Raw genomic sequence first — 26,444 nt, 5'->3', positions numbered from 1 at the left:
GAATCCTTACGGTTGCAAGGGACTCCTGAAGGCCATCTAATCCAAATCTTCTGCAATGAACAGGGACAAGATCAGGTTGCCCAGAGTTTGATCCAGCCTTGCCTTGGGACAACCAGGGACAGAGCACCTTACATTCTTCATCAGTAGAGGAATGCAGACAGGCAGGTAAGAATCAGAGTACTTTAACTTGGTCAGCTGAGTGCCATTAGAAGAAAGACTACCTCAAGAAGTCAAGTGTGTTATCTTGGACTGTCAAATCCCAGCCCACGTAGGGTTTTATGGGTCAATCTAGGAGAAACAAGTGGCAAGCTGTAGAGCCAGCTGACACAAATGAGCAGAGCTCCATTACATTTCCAGTAGGTACATAACGAGGAGACTTGACCCAGCTGTGGGATGAACAGCAAATGGCTATGAAGTTAAAATCTTATGCTATTGATCTTTAGAAACAAAGCTGAAATTTTTTTCCTCTTAGTTCTGTTGTGTTTTTCCTCACAACAAATAGGACATACACTTTCAACTATCAGTCAAACAGTGAGTTCAAAAATGCCCCTTCTGAGAGTGCAAAAGCCAAAGAGATTCAGCCAGGCACTTGAGTCCCAGGGGATTACCGCTAAGGGCAGGGTGGGATAGTCAGCAGGTGAAAAGTGGCTTTCATCCCCTGAAGCCACCTACCTCCACTTTTGGAGGCCATTCTTCTCCAAGTCTCCCATTAGCTGCTTAGGACCTGCTGATAGGATCACAGAACATCCCTGAGTTTTCTGAAGCTCAGAGGTAGCATAGAACAAATAAGCAAATCTGGGAGCAGCCTTCCCCTTCCTGCTGAATGTGCAGAGGCCAGAGAAAGAGGGAATAAGCAGCAACCTCGTTTTTACTGACAAGGAGCAGAGCTGGAAATAGATGGCCTCAAATGTGACAAAGTCTCCAAGAGACACAAAACAGCTTTTGGCAACAGCCTGAAATTGTCTCATGGCAGCAGCATCCTCACTTTGCCCGAACAGCTGACAAAACTGCATGGCAACAGCTCACTGTGCTCTGCAGGCTGTCCTCATACCTTCTGCCTGCACTGCGCTACAGCACTGGGACAGTGGAAGGCCAACCTCTTAGCTGTCCCAAACTGACATAGCACCACTACCTTCCCCTGATTCAGAGCAGACGAAACTCTGGCCCCTGTAATGCTTAAAATCCAAGGCAGGCTTTCAGTGGATGCAAAAGAATACTCTGAGACACTTTGAAACCTGCGCTGTGTGCTAGCGAGGAGCTAAGCGATTCCCAAGACCTTCAGTCAGACATGTCCAAACACACAGCATACCCCATGCTCCCCCAGACACACAGATACCAAATACGCTTCCTGAGATGCACCGGGATGAAGAAGAGCTTTCTAAGTCACTTCGTTTTTACTGGAAACTCTGCACCAATCCTCCCACATACGACACGCCGTGTGCTCCTCGTAACCAGCATTGTCTGAACTTGTGGTATTTTCATAAAGGCTCCTGCCAAGCCAAAGGCACTCTAAGACACATCACCTTTGTCCAAAGGAGGATCCCAGCCGGAGCGAAGCGCAGAGAGCGTGACCTCTTCTACCAACAGGCACACAGGGATGTGAAATGAGTTCCTATTAAAAACCGCCACTCTGCCCACTTCCTGCAGCAGAAGGGGCACAGAGAGCGCAGGCGACAGCAGGCAATACAAAAAATCCTTTCACTGTACTCACAGGGAAATGGGGAGGTACAAATGAAGGCCTCTTTTTTTATTTTGTAAGACGGGTTGGCAGAAGCAGGTTATTGGGCTTGCACTGCGTGCAAAAGGAGGATTTTCCCTTTTTCTGGAATCCTGATTCATCTTCATTACTCAGTCATTCAAGCTTCCTTGGAAACAGAGTGCCACTGAGTTATTATGGCAGTCATAGATGAATTCAGCAGAAAAATATACATACAGCAACGAAAGAAAGTAAAACTGCTCTCCTTGTGCAGCCCTACAGAGAGACAGCCAGACAAAAGCATGAAAAAATTGACTGTCTGGCCAAGAATGAAATTGCTGGCAAGTCTAGTTTCAACCCTGCTATTAGCTCTCTCGCAGCTGCTCCAGCTATCCAAGCAGTGCTGAGATAAGTGCCTTCTCTCAAGTCTTTTTTTTTTTTTTTTTTCTAATTGGGGGTAGTAGATTTATTTGCATACTAGCCTGCTTCTGATTAATACTTAAGGGCTAAGTCAGGTACCTTAAATAAATAAATAAATAAATAAGCACAAAAAGAGAGAGAAAAAAAAGCTCTCAGAAGCATTCCTATGCCAAGGGATGAATGTCATCCTTCCTCTGCGGGCAGCGTGCTCCCCAGATGCATCACACATGGGGCAATACATCTGTGCCAAAGGGGCAGGACACGGCAGCTGTGCAAGGGAGGGGAGCTGGGGGAGGCCACATGCACTGCTGAATTGCCCACTCAGGGCAATGGTAGGCAGAAAAGAGCAGTTGGGGGGGGAAGAGGGTGCACGGGGTGAGGCTGGCATCCTCTGCTGAGCAGTGATGGATGGGGTCAGGGCAGGTGACACTTGGGTCCAGACTGCTGGGATCCATGCTGGACCATGCATGCCCAATGCATGACACTGCGCTCAACTTCAGGCTCATGGCAAGGTTTCCTCTCACTTTGGAGGTGTGTAAAGCACTTCTTTTGCAAACCCAGAAAAAGAAGGCACTGTGTATGGGTGGAACAGAAAAAGTTATGGAAGATTTGCCAAGAAAGTGCCTGCGCTCTTCTCGTTCCAATACATGGCAGGCTTAGAAAAACTGAAAAATACCAAAAGGCACCCAGGGATTGTTTTTTAGGAAACAAAAGAAGCACTTATGGGTTAGCTTTTCCACGTTGCCACATTAGTAGATATACCAAACAGACAGCTTGATCCAGATGAGTCATGCTGCAGAAGAGGAACAATGACCCTTGTGTTCCTCCAGTACAAATTATTCATTTTCCTCTGTCAATAAAGCCTTTATATATATATATATATATATTTTTTTTTTCATATATATACACACACACACAATTGCTCCCAGGCAGCAAATGGGGAAGGTGTGGCTATCAGAAGATCACCCCCTCCCCTGGGGAGTCACATCTATTTGGCGGGGCGTCCGAACTCTGTGATGCCCTCAGGCAGGCCACAGCACCTTAAAATAACTTCAACACACCTCGTGCCGTGCCTGCATGCTGAATCAGCCCAGAGGTGTCAATCACATCCTGCCCTGCTTTCAGGTAGGATCACCTCAGCTGCTCCTATCCTCACTTTTGAACTTACAACTTCCTTTTGCAGAAATCAGAATGGGGTGTGTGTGTGTGTGTGCTTGTAATTCCTCAGTCTCCACAATAACAATTCCACCCTTTGAGCCTCCCTATTGGGAAACAGACCCTGCAGAACAGCAAGTTCCTCTTTCACAACAGCCAGTTGCTGAAAGGAGGCAGCGCAGCTTGGCAGCTAGAGCAGGAGACAGCAAACCTGGGCCATCCTCTTAGGAACGTATAGGAATTTTTCTACCAACAAGCATGCCAGTGTGATTTAACTCCACTGAATTAACTTGGCTCCTCAATCTTTTGCAAAAGTATCTGCTCATCTCAAAGGTATCAGTGCTCTGAGAGCTCATCTTGAGAGGCCAGGCCTCATTTTCAGATTGTCTGTACTGTTGCTGCGGTACACCCAGAATCCTAGAATAGATTAGGTTTGAAGGGACCCCAAATCCCACCCAGTTACAACCCCTGCTCTGGGCAGGGCTGCCACCACCAGCTCAGGCTGCCCAGGGCCCTATCCAACCTTGAACACCTCCAGGGATGGGGCACCCACAGCTTCTTTGGGCAGCTCTGCCAGTGCCTCACACTCTCTGAGTAAAGAATTTCTTCTTAATATCTCACCTAAGCCTCCCCTCTTTTAATTTATGGTTCCAAGTAGGTACTATTTGTTACAGTACCTGTTGCAGTCCCTCATGCCTCATTTTCTACACCTGTAAACTGAGAGTAGAAAGAATGACCTTTGCAAAACACGTTGAGTTGCATGTGCAAAGCACAGCACTGCATCCCGCTGCTCTTCAATTTAGGAGCACACACTTCTTTGCTGCACCTTGCTGCCAGGGGGTCCCTGAGCTTGCAAGCTAAGTTACTGTATGGATTGCTAGCGGCTTAAGTAAAAGGCTGGGTGTGGCTCTGGGCAGCCTGGTCTAGTGGTTGGACCCTGCACATAGCAAGGGGGTTGAAACTAGATGATATTGTGGTCCTTTTCAACCCAGGCCGTTCTGTGATTCTATGATTCAAGGAATAAAAAAGAAGAAAAAAAAAAAAAACAGAAAATGATAAAAAGATATTTTTTTTTTTAAAGGAGGGAGAAGAAAAAAAAGGAAAAAAAAAAAAAAGTGTTGCTGTTTGATGGTTCCTGGGATAGCAGCCCGTTTCTGCGTTGCCCGTGGCAGCCGCAGGGTGGCGCTGCTGCTCCACGCCGCCCCGGCGCCCCGCCGCTGTATCGCCATCGGAGGCGGTCTGCGGTGAAGCTCCGCGGCGGAGCTCACGGCAGCGGGGCGTGACACTATGTGCCTTCGGGAGGGACGGATGGGTTGTCAAGCATGCTGTAACACAGGCCTTTTGTGAATGATTAGTAATTTATAACGTGCTTTTTGGAGAGAACCTAGGGAAACAAACGTGTTTCCTTGGCTTTCTCTCCGATGACAAATGTCTTCTTTACTCTGCTTGCTCCCTCCCGACTCCCGGCTTTCACTCTCACCCCTGAGCCCGCTGAGCACTCTGTAACCCTATACCTGTCCGCTCCTCTCGAAGTGAAATATCTCCCACAGCAGCTTCCTGGAGGGTAGGCTCAGGGGTGAAGCCCTTCCCTACATTCATCTAGACAACAATCTCTGCTCTGCAGCATACCCAGAGCTGACCTGGTAACATCAGGCAAGCAACTCCATCCCGCTCCCCTATTTCTTCTCCTTCACCCCATCTAGTTGGGTTTTGTTCACCCTGAACACCTGAAACCGCTTCTGTCTATGGACCGAGTGCTGTGCAGGGCAGTCCTGGAGGAAGGAAGAAGAAAAACGGCAGCGCAGCAGGGCCAAGGGCAGGCTGAGCCTAGCAAGCATCGTCTAGACTTTCAGTCTCATGATTCAGTGTGTCTGATGTAAAACTATTTAAATAAGAGTTATGTAAATAACGTGGCAGACAGATAGATTATTTAATATAATCAAAGTGAGATAAGGCCTGGGCCCCAATCCTTCCCTGAAGTACGGCTGCTTTGTGCCATCCTCACAACACAAACAGCCCTGAGGCCAAGAGACCCAGCCAAGGGAGGATCACCCCAGTGCAAGGAGATAGCCTCTTGGCTTGCAATCGGCTCCTGCATGGCTTCTCCATTCCTGAAGCCAAACAGAGGGGCAGCCACAAGAAATCTCAGCACTCGGCAGGCCTCTGCCACCATAACAACACCTCAGAACCACTTCTGTTCAGGATCCATCCTTCAAGGTGTGCTGGAGAGGACCTGCCTTCCCCTGCACCAGCCAGGGACTGTGACAAGGGTGTGAAGTGGCTGGATAACAAGATGAACAAACTTTTTCCTCAACTCCTCGCCTTCCAGCAAGGCTATCCTCAAAAACAGAGCTGAAAACAGCGCTTCAGCTAAAGTAGCACTTCCCTCTCATTACCACGTTATCACCTTTAGCATATTTGTCTGGGTTTTACTCTTTTCTAAACTTCCCAGGGAACATCTGCACCGCAGCAACTGCAACCAGGGCAGGTCCATCTGAGCTAGCTCCAAGCCAGCGTTCTCAGAGACTGGTAGCAATGCACAGGGCTGCACAACTCGCTTGGTGCTCCAGTGGACAGTGCCCACGGGGCTGTGGGCAAGCACAGGGCCAAGCTTGTGTTTGGTGACGTGTGCGAGAGCTGCTGCAGTGCAAATGCTCCCTTACGTAACACGATTTCCAGCAGCTCCCCCAGGACACCAGGTTTCCCACTAACTCAGTTTGTTTGCTTTTCACAGTGAGGTAACTGCACTTTCTTGACATTTCCCCTCTCTTGTCCTTTAAGCACAGAGGCCTGACTGGACCGTCCTTATACTAAAATCAACACGCGGGCAAGCCTAGGTAAAGTTTAAGTCAGGCTGTGCTGTTGGCACTTTCTGCAGCACCACACCCTTTGCCTCTTCTTCCCATCCAGGTCACTCACCCTTCTCCTGACTGCACCTTTTTGGTTTTTTCTCCCATAAGTCTCACAGTACACGCTCACCATAACCTTCTCACCCACTTCAGAGGGGAACATCCAGCCCTGCCTCCAGACGTGGCCTGACCCATGTACAATCTTTGTGGTTGCGTGATCATGTCAGTTCAGGACAGCTCGTTTGTAAGCCAAGAAAGCTGAACAGGACTAGACCTCCTATGGGCAGATTTACTTAGGTACAAATATGCTTTGCACAGCTGCAGCGTTCTCCCACCTGGAAACGCAGGGTAGTTAGAGCAGTGCAGCTGCAACCAGTACTGGTGGTTTTTTTTACACACACACATCAAGCAAGTGTGGCTTTAGCACATGCAGAAACCAAGGAAAGCAAATATGTCACTCTTCCTCACTGTCACCACAGTGGGCAACAATTCAGTGCATCCCCCCTCATCTCACAGACGGCAGTAACCACCTACAGACAACTTGAATAAGGAACAGATTTACTCAGACTTCCTCCACTCCTACCTTCTACCCAAATTAATGTTGGAGTAGATAAGGCTGTGGAGCATTTCCCTTCCCTTTTTCAAACCTTTCCTTAGTTTAAACAGTCTGACTCATCAGCAACACAAAGATGACAAAATGTCTATTCTCCTCCCCCCTACCTCAAATGTTTTGGCATGATTTTGCTATCAAATTAGGGTACTCAATCCATGCCAGTTGGATGGAAAAAAAAAAAAAAAAAAAAAAGACTCCTAGAACACTTATTGTATATGATTAGGATTCGGGGAGGGTGCGGAGCATAACATAATAGGCAGAAAGTGAAAACAGCCAAAGGAAACGCCTACACTCTTCCTTTACAAAAGCTGCTTGTTGTGTCTGTCTGAACAATTGTTCAGAAACCTGGAGGGGAACGAGAAGGAAAAAGATAACTGACTTTATTAAGAGCAAAAGATTGATTGAGCAATTGATTGCATTTAATTGGAAATGCACAAAGAACGGAGAGGATTTCAGGTTATTTTCCCAGCCCTGCAAAGCAGTGCAGGCAGCAGCCCCAGCTCCCCAGCACTGAGCTTGTCCCGGGCAGCGCTCCTGGAAGCAGCTGGCTCTGGGAGCTGACCCCTTGCACAGCCCTGCCAACAGCAATGTCTGAGGCCTCAGGAAGGAGTAGGAACTCCAGAGTCGTGAGGTTAACCTCTGAGGTTGGTTTGCGCATGTGTTTCTTTCCAGACCATTTTTTATTTCGTGTCTCAGGAAAGCTGGGAATTGAGCCTGATGGGATGCTTTCCTCTGGAACAACAAGGCCTAGAAGGCTTATCGTTTCTATTTTGCCTTTATTTCCTCTTCTTCCCCCCCCCTCCCTCCCCCCCCCCGCTTCTTTTTAAGAGAACAGCAAGATTCAAGATTCTTATCTCATCAATTAATTTCAGGACAGGGGCCTTCAAAAGAAAAGTGTAATCCATTTCTTAACTACCAGCTATGTGGTTGAACTTCACAAATCAAAGGGACAGAAACAGCACATTAATGGGGTATATTTTCACAAAGCAAAGGTTTTATTTCCCAGAGTCACATGCGTAATAATGAAGCTGCAGCACAAGAGAGAACTAGCTCAGAGTTTCACAATCCTTTTCCCCCCCCCATAACAATCCTCAAGGGGAAAAACGATAACGTGAATAAACAGCTAAAATAAAACTGAATGCAAGCTAACCACTTGGGAGTAACCAATTCCTCTTAATGTACTGTCATTACTGTACTGTATGTAGTACCTTATTTTTCCTCTTAAACAGCAGGAAGAACAGTTACTCATACTACACAGATAAGAGTGTGATTTCCAGGGAAAACAAAAGTTCCAGCAGTTGGAGTTGGATTTGCTTTTGTTTAAAATCAAATTGCAAGGTACATGGGCCTCAAAGTTATCTAAACAGAACGGTCAGCACATAGAGGAGGCTGGAAGGGACCTCTCACAAACATCTCATCCAACACAGACGTCATTTATTTGCCTGGGAATGGTCTAGGTTAATAAATACAGAGGTTTGTTGCCTGTGAAGGCAAGGTGCTGAGCTGGATGGCCAGGATGCCCCGTGCAGGGCTGTTCTCTGGCTTCCCAGATGCAGGCAGCAATACCCTGCAAGCTCTGTGCTCTGATGACACATTTCACATCCACCGACTCCGAAATCCACCATTTCCGACTCTAAGCAGAGAGAGCTTTACCTGAATGCTTTCAGATAAGCAGACTTTGTAAGAAAGCAAAGGGAGAGAGAAGACAGGAGAAGTGCTGCTATTCCTTCCAGTGCGAGCCAAAAGTCACATGAACATGACGAGGAAACAAATAAAACCTTTTACATTGGGGCCAATGCCAAGCCCATGCTAAGTTCCTCAGGATGGGGAGACAGACTCAGAGAAGGAGGAATCAGCATGGGCTTGCCTCCCTTTCTCAGATACACACCTCCTGCAAGCCTCTCACTGTCACCTTATTTTCTGCCAGGAGTCACTGCTTTCCCAGCTCTGCCCACTGAGCCACTCATCCCTCGTCAGCTCCACTCCAAACAAGCCAAGTCATAGAGTCAGTCATATAGACCAACCGGGTCACATAGAACAGCTAGCCATATAGTCAGTCCATTGGGACTGAAACGGGATGGGGAAGCTCAACCTGAGCAACCCCACCTGCACACTCAGAGTCAGTGACCCCTGGCAGGACGGTGGTGACAAGCAGTGGAAAAAAGCATCCCTGGGGCCCAAGAGGTCCCTGTCACTGAGCCTGTGTTGGCTTGCTCCCTGTGCACAGGGCTGCTGGAGCAGGGGTGCACACAGTTCTTCCCTTTTTGCAAACAGACCCATCACTCTGCAGCTACAATTACCTGTAGCTAGCACTCGTTAAGTGCTTTGAAGATTAAAAGTGCAGATACAAGTGTTAAATATTGTAATTATTCTTACTACATAACATCGCTGTACCGAAAGCAGGGAGGGGTTGTTTTTCCATGTTTGTATGTGGGAATACCATGACAGCTGCTCCTTTCTGTAAGTGAATTGCTGCCAATAACCTTGATAAGGAGTTGTGCTTGAAGGAAAAGGACCGAGTCGGGGAGTTTTCTTGGAGTGCTACATACCACAGTGAAATTAAACGGAGCTCTTACCAGGGCTCCTCTGTCAGAGCTTATTGCTCTACGTGCTGATCACCTGAGATGCCTCTGGCTCCGGGAGGAGCAGCACTGACTCTCAGCACCTCACCACAGCACCCTCACCCTCCACTAATCCCAAGCAGTTTGAACCTCACTTCAGGATGGCCCCACATCCTAAGGGTCACTATTGCCCATTTTCTTTCACTGCAAGGCAGCTTCTGCTATGGAAACTTAGAGAAAGCATTAAATCAGATGCATAATGTTGGAAAAGACCTCTGAGATCATCCAGTCCAACCATGAGCCCATCACCACCACATCCACTAAACGATGCCCGTGGTGCAAGAGGACCCACTTTGCTTCTCCTTTTGCACTCTTGGGCACACGGAGCTGAAGCCACGAAGAAGGTTATTTCCACCCAAATATAAAGTACTCAGTTGAAGCAAGCACCTGAAGACTGCACTTATCCCCCTCAGAGGAGATAAGCAGAGGTGATTGCTGCAGCTGATAGCACACAGAGGAGGTGTGGGCAGGTAGCAGGCTGAGAGGGCCTGGGTTACAGTTATTCATTTACTGCAGCTCCTCAGGCTCCCAGGGGGCTTGCAGGTGCCTGGCACATATCTGGGAACTCATGGAGCAAGTTCTTGCCTAATCCAAAACCTACTGACAGCAACAGCACAAAATCTGGGATCAGTGAGACGGTTTGCAAGAGCCATGTTCTTACATCTTCATTTTATGTTGTTGAAAAAATACATTAAAAAAAAAAACACTAAAAACATATTTATTCTAGAATTTTAAAGCACATTTGGTGGTATGGCAGAAGGTGCAAAGGTGGCACAGGATGAAGGACTACTGAGAGAGAAGCTTGGGTGTGTCACAGGGGAAGGCAAAGGTAGGAGGAAGTGTAGGAGGTGATGCAGACAAGCTCACTAAATTGCAAGGCAAAATGTAGATTCTGTCCCCAAGCAAAACACCTCTGCACTGCTGTCAGGTCAAGCTAATAAAGCCAGCTCTTCAGAGCCTCCGCCATTTGGCTGCATTTCCTCTCTCACCAAGAGGAAAAATAATTAATGAGCAGCTTCTGTCTGGCAATCAGCAACTGTTTGTGTCATCATATATGGAGATGGCAGCCTTCCTGATCGCAGAACACACCTTCTTAAGTGGTGCAGCTTCTCCTCATTCAGCCTTGTGCATCGTGCCATCCACAGCACTCCTGCTGTGAAGGCTCCAGCAAAGAACTCCTCCAAGGAGGGGATGCAGGTGGGCACAACCTATAAGATGTAGCTTGCTGAGCTCACTCAAGTCTTGGTACGTTGGCCACAGCCAGGAAGACCATGCTCCAATGTTTGCAGTCCTCACAGTGTGGGATTTGCAATAGAACATGAACATCACTGGCAAAATGCATAGTCATACTGGATTTAGTAACTAATAGAACAACTTCCTTTGTTTACTATGCAAAGAACACGAGAAAATTAAGCTGATCTGGGAGTAGTCCAAGTCTCCGCTAAAAATGCCTTTGACAAAAGCTAACTTCTCTGCTTCTGAATACATATTAGCAATTTGTTTGTGCATTGTTCAGCCAGTTTTGTAGATAGGCAAAGACAGACGAGTAGAGAACTTGGTCATTTCCCCCCTCTCACACCAATTGTCAAATAAATTATTCACAAATACACGCTTCCATCATTCATCTAGCACTAGACTAAACACTTTCTACTAAACTTGGTTTTCAGCATCATGTTTCAGTTTATGGTTACATTTTTCCCTGGGCAAAGCAAGTCAGTCATTAGACAGCTCTCGTAGGTTTCCGCTAAACATGTTTGATTAAGTCTTTTACAAAGGAGGAGGTGGAGGAAATTGCATTTTAAAGTTAATAGGGACATCTCCATTCACTTCAGTGGGAACCATACTAGAAGACATAACATTATTTTGAAGATGCATATACTTAGTTCTGAAAAAAATCCCCCGAACCCAACAACCATGCCACCAAATGCCACATTTTATAACGGCCAGTCTTCAAACTGAACAGAATAAGAAACCAATCTCACCGCTAAGGCTGCCCAAAGAAGCAGCTCTCCCAAGGACACTACCTAGCACATAGCACGCACCTGATCCACCAGCACCACTAAGGCTCCAGCCTTGTTCGCTTTCCAGTGACTTAACTTCTTCTACGTGCTCATGCACTGTGGTGATGCTGAGCTGGCACAGGTGTTCACCTTTAATTTCCCCAAGCCAGAGCCACAGCTGATGCAATTCAGCCTAATGGCTTGAGGAGCTGGCCTCGTTTGAAAGGAAAAGCAGAATTTGGAAAGAAAAATGAAGAAGAAGAGATTCAGAGATGGATTTCTGTACTGATTGACTGCGTGCCACGCAGCCATACGAGGTCAGGATGAGACACTTGGAGGGGACCTCTGAAATGAAATAACTGCATGAAGCTGCTACATTTAGAATTCATATAGGTAGGCAAATTGAAAAGCAGGCACACCTCGAGAGTACACCTTTGCTTCAGGTCAGCAAGAAAACTCTGTGTCATCTTTTTCTTCAAAGAGGTTTAGACGGCTGCTGCCATCCCCTAAGCTTAGAAGAAAGAGGGACCTGGTGTGCTATTCACTGTATGCAAATCTGTGACAAACATCACTGAAAGCAACACCTGTGTTCATCCCTGCAGAGAGCGATCGTTTTAATCAAGTGGTTACTGTAAGCCCTCCTCTTCCAAAGGAACTGGTACATTTCCAGCTCAATCCATTTTAGAGCAATCCACAAAGAGAACCCCCCAGATAATTGTGCTTATTCATTGTTAGCACATCAGCCCAAGATCCTGGACACAACCAGGAGCTAGATGGTATAGAAACACAGAAGAGGAGGCAGTCCCTACCTTGCCAAGATTACAATCTCAAAAGTCACAGGGGAAAAAAAAAAATAATAGACAAACAAGCTCAGCAAATGTTGAAAGCTAGAGGTGTGGTGGAGGGCTCACATTCCTTGCCTTATTCAGCGTGGGGATGTGAGACAAGGCAGGGCTCTGGAGCAAAAAAGTTGCATGAGGAGACACAAACCTCTCCCCAGAAGCTCATTCACTGCAGGCTCTTTTCAGAGGTCTCCTACCAGAAGAGCAGTTTGGATGTTAAGAGCAGAGTGGATGTTAAGAGGGGCATCAGCACTGGACTTCAGTGTAGGGCCCTTCTTTCTTCACCTAGCTCACGTGGCAGGCGCAGCTCAGGGCTTTAAGAAGGACCAGTGTCTGCAAGACTTGCTGCCTGTGTTTTCTTCCTCCCCAACCTGCCCTTCAGCCCTACTGCCAGAGCATGTCACCTGGAGTCCCTCCACCTGAAAACTATGCAAGTCTGACCTCTAAAACTCAGAAATATCCAGTGCAGAGCTGATGAGGATCTTCCTTTCAGATTCATCCCAAATCCCAAGCCATTATCTGTCGGATCAGCCCCCGCAGGCTCTCAGATACCACTCTGCCTCCTTCTCAGCACCCAGTGGGATTTTGGCAGAGCACAGGTGCCAAGGTGCTCTGATGCAGGTGGCTGTGGGCATGACTAGCAGCACTGCTCCCTGTGCTGGGAGCACAGGCAGAGGGTGGAGGTGGGATGGTCACACAGCCCCAGGCATGGGCAGCACTGTGGGTTTGAGGTTAGCGGTCCAAGCTCTGTGTCAGTGGAGGTGACACAGTGCCCATGAAGTTGGCCCATACAAGAGCTCTTCCACATTTCCTCCATGCAGTTCTCTCCACTTAATTTAAGTGCACCTAATCAGGAAATCTGTTTCATTGGCATATCTCACTTAGAAATCAGGGATGCTTACTAACAATGACTGCATCTTGATCGAGATGGTAATATCGCTTAATTGGGATGCCTTCAGGTATCTTAGTGGTTTGAGTTCTTTATGTCTCAAGCTCAAGCTAGTCTTGTCTGTCTGCTCCTCATAAAACAGCTTTCAGTTCCTCCTTGATAATGATACAGGCAAACGATGATGTAAGCTGCCCGAACATTTCTTGCTCCTGGCTGTCAGTTGCTGTGGGAGGGGCACATTACCTGCTGCTGTGGGTGTTCTTGCCACAGGGACAGCTGCGGGAGCCTTGGTCACCATTTCATGCAGAGCTTCCTGCTGTCCGCAAAGGCCTCTTGCCAGCCCTGTGGCCTCCTGCTGTCCCCACAGACCTTCTGCTGTCCCCACTGTAACCAAGAGGAAAGAGCACGTGTAGAAGGAGAGCTGAAACGTGCCCCTGTGCCCAGCCAGCCACACAGGTACCCCACAGTCAGACATGTAATTACTTCTAAATGTAAGCCTCAGCTGATAATCTCTGCTTCTCCTTCAGGAATTATCAAGTTAAACAGATAACTTCAATAACTTTTATAAATAATCCCTCAAGTGTCTCTTCTTTCCTAAAAAACCTGTGCTTGTGGTTAGCAAGTGAAGCACTCCTAGTGCAATCACTCAGCATGGGACAGAAGCTTGTGGCCTCTGCTGCTTTGCAGGACAGGGACTTGGCCCTACTTGGCCTGGATGGGACAGATGGGACATTGCCTCATTTGGAAACAGGGACCTACAGAACACCTGAGGTCAGTGCCAGTGGGACCCCAGGTCCCACTAATTTGTGCATGGCTTTTTCTTTGTGGAAAACAGCACCTACACCCTAAAGTTTCTGTTCTTTAAAGCCTTCTTTCCCCTCTGCTTATTGCATTGTAGCACTGCTCCTTTCTGCATGCAAACAGCTGTAGCGCATTACATCTGGCAGCGCACGAATAACTGTGCAGAGAGCATTTGTAGCCTCATAAAAGCACGTATGCAGATAGCAGAGCCTTACGACCTGCACTGCCTTTGCTCCTAGAGCCCTAAAGGAACACAGAGCTCCTTGGTGCGTTTGTGCTTACTGTACGTCAATGCCTCGTAACACTCCGAAATCCGCACACTCATCGAGCTGCGCGTGTGCGTCTTCGCACCTCCTCTGCAGCCATACGGAGGTGCAAAAGCCTGTGCTTCGAGTTTACGGGCAGCTTTATGGAGCCGTTTCGTCGGAGGCCGAGCAGGGCAGTAACGAGACAGAAAAGGGCAGCTTAAAAAAAAAAAAAACAAAAAAAAAAAACCAGGAGCGCTTTTCCTGGAAACCGGCACTGTTTCATTCGCAGGTTTTACGGGCAAGCCTGGCAACCCATAAAGACATTCCTTGGCACGGCCGGAGAAATAGCGGCCCCGGCAGAGCTGGCATCGCGTAGCCGCGCACCGCACAGACCCGGCACTGCGCGGGGCTCCCGGGGGCCCGGCAGGTGCGCGGAGCGGCGCGGAGCGGTCGGTAGGGGGCGCCCGCGTCTCGCGTAGCGCCCGGTGTCGCGCAGGTGGCCGGAGGGTGCGGCGCGGGAGCTGCGCGGGCGCGGAGAAGCCATTGCCCCCCATCTGCCTGCCGCGGGGCAGCGCAGCCCTCCCGCAAACTCATTCTTGTGCTCAGCCCTCGGAATACTCGAGAGAAGGGAATGATGAGCGCGGAGTCTGATCCCTATCGGGTGCGTGATGAATCGCCAAGCGCTTATCGCTGCCCAGAGAGGAGCTGCCGCCTCGTTCTGGAGTAAATAAATCCTTTCTACAAATCGGTCTCTCTCCTCCCGCATACATGGCAGTAGATGGGGATGGAGCAGGAGTCTCCCTCTCGCTCCCCGCTCTGCCGCCCCGCGAGGTTCCATTTGTGCGGTTCCAGAGAAGCCGGTGGGCTCAGCACCGCTCCAGCCTCGCCGCCCCTCCCGCAGAAAGGAAGGAAACAAGGGAGGAAAAGGAACACAAAAGGGACAAGGGACCTTGGAAAGAAAAAGAAAGAAAAAAATTAAATCAAATCCGTGTCAGGCTGTCTCCTTTGTCGTTTTAGGAGAGAGTTTTTAACCCCCACACCCCCTCAGTCCTCAAACGTTGTTTTTTCCGTGAGATGCCGGAGCTGTTGGGGACCCACTAGATTAAAGGGATTTATGCGGCTGCGGGTCGGTTTGGTCTTAGTGTTTTCTGTGTGACACCGCTCTGCCCCGAGTGCAGAAAGAACGCGAGCCGTTCCTCTCAGCGCGATTTTGTTTGCGCTCCTGGTGCCGCGACACCTGTGTGTCACACGGACGGGACGAGGAACCTCGCGGGTTCCGACCGGTCCATGGCCCCGGCTCTGCTCTGGGAATTAAATGCAAAATTCGCCTTTAGACACCAAAGGTGAAACGAAGGCGTTGCGTTCGTGAAATACACGAAGCCGATGAGCGCTGCCGCATTTACGGTGAAGGGCAATTCATTTCCCATTCAAGAATGAGAGCCTAAAGGATGCCGGAGGGATGGAGAGTTCATTTTCGTATTAAGTTGTGTTGTTTATGTCTTAAAGACAAAAGCCACCCGGGACTGGAATAGTGCTCCGACTCAGCTGTGAAGTCGTCAGCCTACGGTAACAGAAACAAAAATACGAACACAAACGCAAGCACAAATAAAGTACAAAACGCGCACACAGCCCCTGAGCTCGGGCCGCGCAGCACTGCAAGGGCAGAAGGTACAGTGCTGCCAAACCGGAGTGGGTGGGTCTGGCATAGAGCTGAGCACAGATTTCGGGGAGATGGCCTCTCTCCTGCTCCCCCCTCCCCGAAAAGATGAGAGCTGCTCTCCCTGCCCTCCGTTTGCGGAACGCGGAAAGCCGCATCCTGAGATGCGAAGAGCCGGGTTGGGTGGCTGGGCTCGGAGTTGCAGGGCTGCCGCTGTGATGTGGGAGCCAAAAGAAAGAGAGAAATGCAGCTCTGACTCCGTCTAAACACAAACAGCCCGGGGCCGGCGGGCGGGTCACCCCCGGGTCTCCCAGAGCGAGTCGGGGGGGCCCACCTGGCTTTGCCCAGGTCAGACGGCGGCCCCTCCGCCCAGCGCTCCGCTGCCATCCTTCTTACTGACATCTCCGTAAATACGGCCGCCAGCGGCCACACACGCGCCGAGCCCCGCGGCGCGGCTCCCCCGGCCCGACGCTGCCCGGCGGGGTCCCCGAGCCCGGCCCCGGCCCCTCCGGCTCCAGCCCCGCTCCGTGTGGGGCACCGAGCGATGCCGGCAGCCGGAGGCCGCGTTGGGTGCGCTTTCTGGAGCCCTTCGGGGAGGCGAAAGCCCAGCGCCGAGACCTCTTTCTGGGTGGTATCCCGAGAAAGCGGTGGGAAAGGCGCCCTTCCTGCCGCCCTCGCACCAAATATCACCGTAAGAACATGCCACTCTCGCTCCTCACAATGGTGACTTTTGTGCCCCGCATGCAGAAACCAGAGTCGCGCTGCTGCGAGGTATGTAGCTTAGCACGCAGCCGGCAATTGCGTCAGTTCACAATTATAGAATCAGAGGGGCTATTGCAAAACGGGTTGAATGCAAACCACGCCGGATTAATGCCCCCCTTTCCTTCTTCCCTGAGCTGAAACCTCCGGGTGTTGGCACAGCCCCGCACATCGCCGGAGGAGCAAAGGGTCCACCGCGCAGTGAGCGCGCAGCGAATGGGAACGGCTGTGTCCGCGGTAACGCCGTGGGAACATCGCACGGCCCGGGAGCGTGGGGACGCGCTCACAGATCCTTTATTCCCCCCCTTTCTTTCTGCCTTTTCTTTTCTCTCTCTCTCTTTTTTTTTTTCTTCAGCAAAATAAGAGAGAGCTTTTGAAAATACCGAGTGTTGGGACGGACACACGGTTTTTGAAAATACCAAGTGTTGGGATGGATAAACAGCGCAGTGCTCGCACGTTTATTCGTTCTGCAGTCGTGAAGGAAAGGGGGAAACGCGCAGTGGGGCAGCAGCAGGTGAGCGACTGCAGACGGTGAAACACCACGGCTGTGTAGGACCGGGTATTCCCTTTTACAGCGCTGACATTTATTACCAAGAGGAGACCCGCGACGTTTGAATGTGAAAAGGAGCAGATATCAGCCCGTATAAATTACTTCTTTGGTTCCTTGCACTGAAAGCACGCGTGTGCCTATTGAATAACCAACGGCTCTGTGCTGTGTGAGGAACGAACCGAGCGAAGGATGCGTCCCCACAGCAAAAGGCTGTGAAAGGGGCTCGGAACCGGGGGAACCCCGGGGTCCTCGGCCCGACGGGCGCTGTCACACGCTCGGGTGAGCGATGCCTCGCACCAACTCGCTCTCAGCGTCTTTCCCCCCACATATGCCGCCCCACAAAACAGATTTCGGCTCCTTCCCCCGGCCGACCGGTTCCGAACGCCAGCGGGGTCCCGGCTGGCAGCGGCCGAGGGCAGCGGAACGGGCTTCGGGTCCCCGCGGGGCTGCCGGGACTTGTCCCGCAGGACACGGACGCGGTTCTCCCGGGTTTAAACGGCGAAATGAAATCCTCCTCTCTCCGATGGAGCAACGACCGGGGAGAGGGAGGGGGATGCTGGAAAAGAACGAACCGAGCCCTCACCCCTCGCCGCCTCTGCGCTCCCGTTGAAGAGTTATTCCCAACATCCCGTTACAGCCCATGTACGCTCTCAGACATTTCAACAAAGGCAGCAGCAATACGAATCAATTCTAGCCACGAGGTCCGGCCAAACGGTATCAGGAGCATCCCCTTTCCCGCGCCTATTTCTTTTCGTTCCCGTGACACACACCTGACACGCACGGAGCAGAAAGCGGCACCGCAGTTGGGCACAAACGCCGCACCCCGGGCTCTGCGCAGGGTCCCCCCCCCCCCCCAGGGAGAGCAGAGCCACGCACCGCACCGCACCGCGTCCGTACACCGTGCGAATATTCCCTCCGCGCCCACGGGCGTGGGGAGAGGAAGAGGATCCGGGATGCGGGAAGGGGGAAAGGCCAGCGGGAGGGGGGTGAGCAGAGAAAATAATAATAACAAATTGAGGGAAAGCGGGGGGCGAACAGAGAACATAATAACAATGAATTGAGGGGAGGGGAAGAAACACGCGTGGCGGAGAGCTCCGCGTGTGTGTGTGTGCATCGGTGAAACGCATGGACCTGTCCGCGCTCGTACGGCGCACGGGTGGGCGCTCACGCGGCCTTGGTGCTCTCCTTCCCCCCCTCCACCCCCCGCGCACAAAATGTGCGCAAAATGCGCGCAGGCTACGGGGCCCCGCTCAAGCCCCAGACTCGGCGTGTGTGGCCGTAGCCGAGAGCCGCGGCTGCCGGCGCTGCGCGGGAGCTCTTTTCCCGTCTCTCTTTCTCCCTCTCTCCTTTTTTTTTTCCCTCTCTCTCTCTCTCTTTTTTTTTTTTTCAGCCCGGTCTCGTTTTTTTTCCCTCCTCATTCAGAGCCGCGGGTGTTTCCCGGCCCCTATTGGCCGTCCGGACTCGGCGGGGCGGGGCCGAGCCGCTGCAAAAGGAGGAAAAGAAAAAAAAAAGAGAGAGAGAGAGCAAGAGAGAGAGCGGAGAGAGAGGGGAGGAAAAAAAAAAAAAAAGAAAGAAAGAAAAAAAAAAAAAGGAGAAAACCGTAAGTGCGTAAAAAAGTTCTCGCGGCGGTGACGGATGCTCAAAAGTTCAGGAGTTTTTCCGATGCGTCCCAAGGCAGCCCGGCACCGAGAAAGAGACTGAAAAAAAGAGAGAGGAGAGAAAGCGCGGAGCTCCGCCGGCGGAGCGGACGGTGGATTTTTTCTTGCTGCTGCTCGCTTCAAAAAGCCCCACAGAACCCATCCCCGAGCCGGGTCCCCGCTGCAGACAGCTCGCTGCGGAACGCGGAGCCGGGAGCTGCGTCGCAAAGGTTTTCTTTCCTTAATCCCCCTCCTGCGTTGGGAGCTGCCTTCTCCGCTGCGATTGCTGGTTTTTTGTTGTTTTTTTTTTTTTTCCTTTTTTCATTTTTTTTTTTCCTCCCCCGTTTCTCTTTTTTCGCAGCCCTTTTTGCCCCCTCCCCGCTTTTTTGACCTCCCCCCCCGCCTCGCGCGGAGCAGACCGAGAGCGGAGCCCGGCGCCTCCGTCCCTCGCTCCGCCGGGGGGGGCGGGGGGTGCCGCACGGCCGCCGGGCGCTGCTCGGCCCCGCGGAGCGGCGGAGGGTGGAGGGGGAAGGGCCGCGCTGCTCGCCGCGGCGGGAGGGAGGGAGGGGGACGGCTGCCGGGCGGCCATGCAGGCGCGCTACTCCGTGTCCAGCCCCAACTCCCTGGGCGTGGTGCCGTACCTCGGCGGGGAGCAGAGCTACTACCGAGCGGCGGCGGCGGCGGCCGGCGGGGGCTACGCGGCCATGCCGGCCCCCATGAGCGTGTATTCGCACCCGGCCCACGAGCAGTACCCCGCCGGCATGGCCCGCGCCTACGGGCCCTACACGCCGCCGCCGCAGCCCAAGGATATGGTGAAGCCGCCCTACAGCTACATCGCGCTCATCACCATGGCCATCCAGAACGCGCCCGATAAGAAGATCACCCTCAACGGGATCTACCAGTTCATCATGGAGCGCTTCCCTTTCTACCGGGACAACAAGCAGGGCTGGCAAAACTCCATCCGCCACAACCTGTCCCTCAACGAGTGCTTCGTCAAAGTGCCCCGCGACGACAAGAAGCCCGGCAAGGGCAGCTACTGGACGCTGGACCCCGATTCCTACAACATGTTCGAGAACGGCAGCTTCCTGCGCCGCCGCCGCCGCTTCAAGAAGAAGGACGCCGTCAAGGACAAGGAGGAGAAGGACCGCCTGCACCTCAAGGACCATGCCCCGCCGCCGCCGCGCCCGCCGCCCACCGCCGCCACCGGCGCCGAGCCCGAGGGCGGGGGCCCTCCCGCGGCCGGGGCCGCTCCGCCGCCGGTGCGCATCCAGGACATCAAGACGGAGAACGGCACGGCCTCCCCGCCGCAGGCCGTGTCCCCGCCGGGCGCCGCGCCGCCGCTGGGCGCCGTGCCCAAGATCGAGAGCCCCGACAGCAGCAGCAGCCTCTCGAGCGGCGGCAGCCCCCGCGGCGGAGCGCTCCCCGCCGCCCGCTCCCTCGGCATGGAGGGCCCCGAGCCGCCTCCTCCACCTCCTCCACCTCCTCCTCCTCCCCCCCCTCCGCACCATCACGGGCCGGGCTTCAGCGTGGACAACATCATGACCTCGCTGCGGGGCTCCCCGCAGGCGGCCGAGCTGGGCGCCGGCCTGCTGCCCCCCGCCGCCGCCGCCCCGCGCAGCTCGCTGCCGCCCGCCCTCTCGCTCGGCGCCTACTCCCCGGGCCACAGCTCCGCGGTATACGGCTCGCCCTGCGGCCAGCCCGCTGCCGCCGCCGCCGGCTCCTACCACTGCAACATGCAGGCCATGAGCCTGTACGCGGCGGCGGGGGGCAACGAGCGGCCCGGCGGCCACCTGCCCGCAGCCAGCCCCGCCGAGGAACCGCTGCCCGACTACGCCATGCCCGGAGGGGGCGGCGGCGGAGCGGCCAACGGCGGCGCGGGGAGCGGCGGCGGCCCCGGCGGCGGCGGCGGCGGCGGCGGCGGGGCAGGGGGCGGCCACCAGGAGGGGCACCACCCGCACCCGCACCCGCACCAGGGCCGCTTGGCTTCCTGGTACCTCAACCAGGCGGCTGCGGCGGCGGCGGCGGCGGCGGCGGCGGCGGGGGAGCTGGGCTACGCGGGGCCGCAACAGAGCTTCGCCGCCGGTCCGCGGGACGTCTTCGAAGCGCCGCGGATGGGGCTCAGCGCCTCGCCCGGAGGCGGAGGAGGCGGCGGCAACGCGGGGAGCGGCGGAGGAGCGGGGGGCGGTGGCAGCTGTCAGATGGCGTTCCCCGGCAGCCAGCCGCTGTACCGCGCCTCCGGGGCCTTCGTCTACGACTGCGGCAAGTTCTGAGCGCGGCCCGCCGCCCGCCGCCCGCGTGCGGGGCGGTGAGAGGACGGCGGTGCCCGCTCCCACGTAAGTGTCGCTTTTTTTTTGGTTGATCGCTTCCCAGCAGTGCTCTCCCCCCGCGTCCCGTCCCGTGAGGTATCGCCGCGCCCCGCTTCTGCACCCCCACCCGCCCTCCCCCCCGGACAAGGACTTGTTTGAAAGTGTAAATTGCCACATAGTAATTTATTTTTAATTTGTAGTTGGATGGTGCGGACCAAACGCCACAAAGTGTTTCCCCTTCCCCGAGAAGTGTCGTTAACACGGACTGAAACGCTGATATTTTTTTTTCACTCTATATATATAAAAAAAGGGAAACTGTATTAATCTTATTCTATCAATATTTTTTCCTGTTTTTTTTTTTTTCGTTGAAAATATCCCGAAGGTATCGCGTTGTTTGTTTATTAATAAATTACCGTTCAGTTGGAATGACCCTGCCCACGTCTGCATACTTTCACGCTTTGCTTTGAGAGGGGAAGAAAAGGGTTCCGTGGCTCCCGCGGGGCGACGGCACTGCGCGTCCCCTCCGCGCAAACCCCGGGCACCCCAGGTCCAAAAATCCCATTTCTGTCCCTTCCGCGCTGTGTTCCCCTCTCTCGGCTTGTCCCATTCACTGGGAACAAATTCCTCCCGGAGCAGCTCGGGGCTGGCGAGCAAACAGACGCGTTTTCTCCTCAATAAATGGCCGATAACGGCGGTGCGGCCCCGGCCCGGTCCCTGCGCTGCTGTCGGTGCACGCACATGGGGCGGCCCCTACGCGTTACCCCGATGTTTGTAAGCGGGATTTGAATGTGGATCTCTGTTTAAAGAAGGCTCGCGTATTTATTTCTAGAAACGCACCGCGTGTGTTTCTAAACCCCGCGGTGGATCTTAGATGGCTGATAGTCTCTAATGTGCGTTTTCTTAAGTGTGCCGTGGGCACAGAAATCGCTGCTTTGCGCAGTTGGCAGAGGGGCCGCTCCTGTAGAGCAGCGCTTGATCTCCGAAGAGAACGAAGCTCTGGGTCGCACTGCCGTGGCTCTGCCCGGCTCCTGTCCTTTGGGGACCTTTCCACTCCGCTGGGACGGCCCCACTGCTCCGCTGCGGATCCGTTTAGGAAAAGTTGGAGGGGAGAATTTTTCCTATGTGGTTTTTAAGTTTTTTTTTTTTTTTTTTTTTTTTTTTTCTTTCTTTCCGTCTCTCCCCTTCCTCTTTATTCTTTAAACCTGAAAAAAATATATTTCCACGGCCACCGTAGACGAATGGGTCGCAGACTGACATTCTGTCCGGGCAGGAATGTCACCTTCTGCTCAATTTGCAATTAAGAACCTACGGGCATTGAGGATTGCCTCCCCCTTTGCAAACAGCCACCAAACTGCCGTAAATTCATTAAGTTGAAAGGCTGTGCCCTGTCAGTCAGATCTGGGGAGAAGGCGATTCGATTGCAGATATTTAAGGCCTAAAGTTTGCTCGCAAGATAATGCCGTTTCCTATCAGTGCCTCTTATCAGGAGGCGACACTCAGCAGTAATTGCTGCCGCATTGCTGAGTTTGCACTGTAAATAAATACAGAGGTGTTCACCTCAGTGCCCCGCTTTTGGGCAGCTCTTCCTCTCCGGAGCAGCGATAATCACAGCGCACCTTCAAGCACACCGACTTTGGGAGTTACTGCACGAAGCTGCTTAGAAATCGGTTTCTTTAAATAGCTCACTGTCTTTTAAATTGTTTTGTGTAATTCTTTGATATTATTTTGTTTTTCCTGTGATAGTACCAGTGAAGAAATTATCGGCACTATTTCTATCTATGTGTTTATTGAGTTGGGTCCGAAAAGCCCCCCTCCCACCCCCACCCCCCCGCAACCCGCCGTCTCCCCTCCCGCCCCGTCGCACCGTTGTGTTATCGTTGGAGCGAAGGAGAAATGGAGCGGAGCGCTCCGGGCCGTTTCTGATGGCGGACCCCCGCTCCCAGCGCCGTGCGCTGCACCCTGCTCCTGTTTTCGCCCTTTTCTCCTCCCAAAATGAAGCTCCGGCGGCGACCGGAGTCTGTCCCCGCGGTGCCTGCGTGGGATCGGTGTTTCTCTCGAGATTAAACTCCAAAATCAAAGTTAAGGCGCGGGGAGGGCAGAGCGGCGATTGCATGTAATGGTTGGGTAATATTTTCGGTGCTAAGAGACACCGATCTCCCCGCACCCCCAGTTTTCTCAGCGGCGGGGGGAAGAAACAGCGAGGAGAGTGGGGCTCGTTTCGTGCCGCTGCTCTGCCGGGGGAGAACGGGGCCGTGAGGCGTTCCAACGAGTGCCGCCCGTACCTTCCACTGTCCCTGCGCGGGGGGCAGGGACACGTCCCGCCAGGTTCCCGGTTCTTTCTGGCGACCCTCCCGCACCCGAAAGTCCTGCGGGGAGGCGCAGCAGAGGGCACGCGCGGGGTTCGTTATTTCGTATTTATTTTTTGTTAATTATGATTATTTTTTTTCTCCCCCCTCCGCACAGAACCCTAACGCGGAGAACGGAAATGGCGCTGCGCGGGTTCTGAGTGGGTCTCCCCGCGGAACCGGGCCTGCCCCATCACCACGGAGCAGCCATCTGACCCTGCGCGCAGCGCGCATCTCCTCGCGGAACTCCTGCGGCACCGGGTAGAGGGACGGGGCTGCTCGGCCCTGTTCTGCCGCGGGGCACTCCGCGGGTGAGGGGGCAGCGCGCAGCTCCAGTGTTTCAGCCTGAGCCGAATCTCAAAGCTGTTGCTTTGCGTGTTGTCCAAGGGAAGAAAAAATCTCGCCTTAAAACTGTTGCTAATTTGAGGGACCGCTCCATTTGGCCGGCCGCAGTGATTTCTTATTTTGTGTTTAATTATCTGCCACCGAAATTGAGGGGAGTGTGAGGTCTGAATTCCCCCAGGCAGAAGAGGAATATTCTTCCCTCTGCCCGAATTTCCTCCATAGAATTTCTTCTTAAAGTGAGTGACAGTTTGCATTACGTTCTGCAAAGGTCACAACCGAATATGTGGATTTAAAGCCCTTCCGCACCTCCGCGGCCCCTGACGGAGGGAGAATGTGGTGCGACTGTTTGTGTCGCGGCTGGAGGCCTTACGGGGAGTGTTACCAAACGTGCGTTTTATGAAAGCGGGGCCCTTTCTGAAATATCATTGAAAGAGCCCCGAGGTGAGTACGGACGTATTTTCAAAATAGAGCCCAGCTCCGTGGCACGACGGGTGACCTCCGGGCTGCACTCCGGCTGCACGCTGCCCTCTGCGTGTGTCCCCACGAAACGGCACTGTCTGAGGCGAACGCGGTTGGATTTGCGCTGCCGGGGCTTTTGCTACGCTCAGGGGGCAGCGGCGGCGAAGGGCCGGGGCCCACGTGAAGAGGAACGGGAGGTAACGATGCGAGGGGTTTCATGTGTCGTCCTCACGGAGTGAGCAGGAGCGGAACGCCGGACCCGCGTGGGGACGGATGGACCCGCATCCTCGTCGGAGATCACCGATTTCGGGAATAACCGCTAATTGAACGTTAGCTTTCAATTAATCTCAGTGCGAGGTCATTTAAATGTCGGCGCAGTCACTCTGTTCCCCCTCGATTGCCCGACGGCTCGGTTATTTTAATATGCGAGGATTTTGGAAGGACTGCGAGACGCGCAGCAGAGGGCAGGGGCAGCGGCGGTGCCGTCGGGGCGCCTGAGGCCGAGTTGTCGCTGCGCGGGCGCGCAGGTGGCGTGCGGAGGAGCACAGCGGGGCAGCGCGCAGAGCAGGTTGCGCGAGTTTTAGTCCGCCGGACCTCGACCCGAGCCCACGTGCCGGGAGGGTCCCCCTCGCCCTTCCCGTGTGGATTTTGTTTCTTTCCCCCCCACCCCCCTTTTTTTATTTCCCCCTCTCCTTTTCCTGCCCGACGGCGCGTCCTCCCCGAAGGTGGTGCGGTGCCGCGGTGCGCGGAGCCCTCCCGACTTCATGACGGCGGCGCTCATAAAGCCATTCGCTTCTTTCCAAAGCCATAAACAAACGTCGTGTTAGGTCAAGATTGATGGTGTCCATGCAATAAAACCGGGCCAGGTCAGGAAGGAATAAAATTCAATCAGAGCGCGCGGAATCATTTTTCAGGGGACAGAAAGACAGAAAAGGAGACGGGGGTCAGGGGAGGCGATGCCGCCGTTCCCAGCGCACCGCCGCCGGGGGGAGGGCGGGGGTTAACGAGCGATTGTTTTTTATCAAGCGCAGAACAATGGCAGCGGAGGGGGGAGCGGTTCTGTGTCGGGGCGAAGGCCCCGCGAGCGGCCCCGGGGTGCGAACGGCGTGAGGGGCAGGGACTCCCCTAGGCACCGAGAGTCGCCCGCGGCTCGCTCGGCTTGTAACCTCTCTCGATACTCGCGTGCGGCAAAAATAAGAGATATTAGAAAGCATGGGGAAGTGGAGGAAAGGCGGACCCGGCTGGAGGCCCGCGGGCTGCGTGGGAATGGGGAGGTCGGCAGTTTTCTGCCACCTCAATCAGCGCAGCTCGGGGCGCTCTGGGTGGGCAGAGCGGAGCCGTGCGTGGGGCCGCCCGGGAGCGGCCCTACCTGCGCCGGGGGTCGGGGCTGCGCGTAGCGGAGTGACACCGCCAACAACGAGATCCTGACTGGAATCCCCCCTCCTCCTTTCGCCGCCGCCGCTGGGGAGAACGCAGGAAAACCGGCACGTTTAGAGCCATTAGCTCTGAAAATAGCCGAATTTCCTCCAGTCGGGAAAGAAAACAATAAATAAAAAAGAAAGAAAGAACAAATGATGATACTCGGGATATTTATGTTCGATATGATGTTATGTATTCATCAATCGATAGATACTGAGGTCGGATCGGCACAGCGACGGAGCAGAAGGGCTCGAGATAGAGAAGCGCCGTAGCCACTCTCTGTTCCTGTAGTTTATTTTCCGAGCGTTCAAACTTCGAGTTTATTATTATCATTATTGTTAATAAGTACCTGAAATAAGGGGAAAAAAAAGGAGAACGTTTCCCACTGAACGATAACGTAACAGCGCTGACAGTGCCGCCCGGAGCAGAGCGCTGTTCGGGCAGTGCCGGCGCAGCGCGGGGCGAGGAGGGGGGGGGGGGGGGGGGGGGGGGGGGAGGCCGGAGCGGGCTCATTAACAAAGCAAAGGTCGCAATTAGCGCCCGCCGCCTCGCACCGACCTCTCCCCCGCCCGCAGTCCCCCCCTCGCCCCCAGCACCGGATTGTTGCGAGGAATCTGTTGATGTTTTTCTTCCACCCGTCAAAACGTTGGAGCTCTGCCGGCCGCACCGCTCCGGGCCGCGTTTGTTGTGTCTGCGGGCGGCGGAGCACCGGCGCTCAATAGGGGGTCACGGGGCAGAGATCGGCCCCCGCCCCACAAACCACGACCCCCGGCCCCGAGGGGAGGGAGGGAAAGGGGGGAAGGTGTGACCCTCGCGATGGCGCTGGTGGCTTC

At 53.6% G+C, this 26,444-nt stretch overlaps 1 protein-coding gene and 1 long non-coding RNA gene across 3 annotated transcripts in view; one reads left to right on the top strand and one right to left on the bottom strand.

The window, feature by feature from the left end:
* LOC125691197 (uncharacterized) overlaps positions 1–11,463 on the bottom strand; it is a 32,411-nt gene extending 20,948 nt beyond the window's left edge. Inside the window, exon 1 of one of the 2 annotated variants that reach the window (XR_007376039.1) lies at positions 11,397–11,463. This is a non-coding gene — a long non-coding RNA (uncharacterized LOC125691197). Of the gene's footprint in view, positions 1–10; positions 230–11,396 lie in introns of those variants that run through there. The other variant, XR_007376038.1, reaches the window with a different exon arrangement.
* Positions 11,464–19,312: 7,849 nt separating this feature from the next.
* On the top strand, positions 19,313–22,155 carry FOXC1 (forkhead box C1). Its single transcript, XM_048939379.1, has 2 exons — positions 19,313–21,070; positions 21,244–22,155. The coding sequence occupies exon 1, from the start codon at positions 19,325–19,327 to the stop codon at positions 21,005–21,007; it is 1,683 nt and encodes a 560-aa protein (XP_048795336.1). The 5' UTR covers positions 19,313–19,324; the 3' UTR covers positions 21,008–21,070; positions 21,244–22,155.
* Positions 22,156–26,444: the final 4,289 nt, after the last annotated feature.

This window comes from Lagopus muta, chromosome 3 (assembly GCF_023343835.1).
Source record: "Lagopus muta isolate bLagMut1 chromosome 3, bLagMut1 primary, whole genome shotgun sequence".
In the NCBI taxonomy this organism is placed as follows: Eukaryota; Metazoa; Chordata; class Aves; order Galliformes; family Phasianidae; genus Lagopus; species Lagopus muta.
The sequence above is the reverse complement of the archived record's forward strand: the minus strand, read 5'-3'. Positions and strand labels throughout refer to the sequence as shown.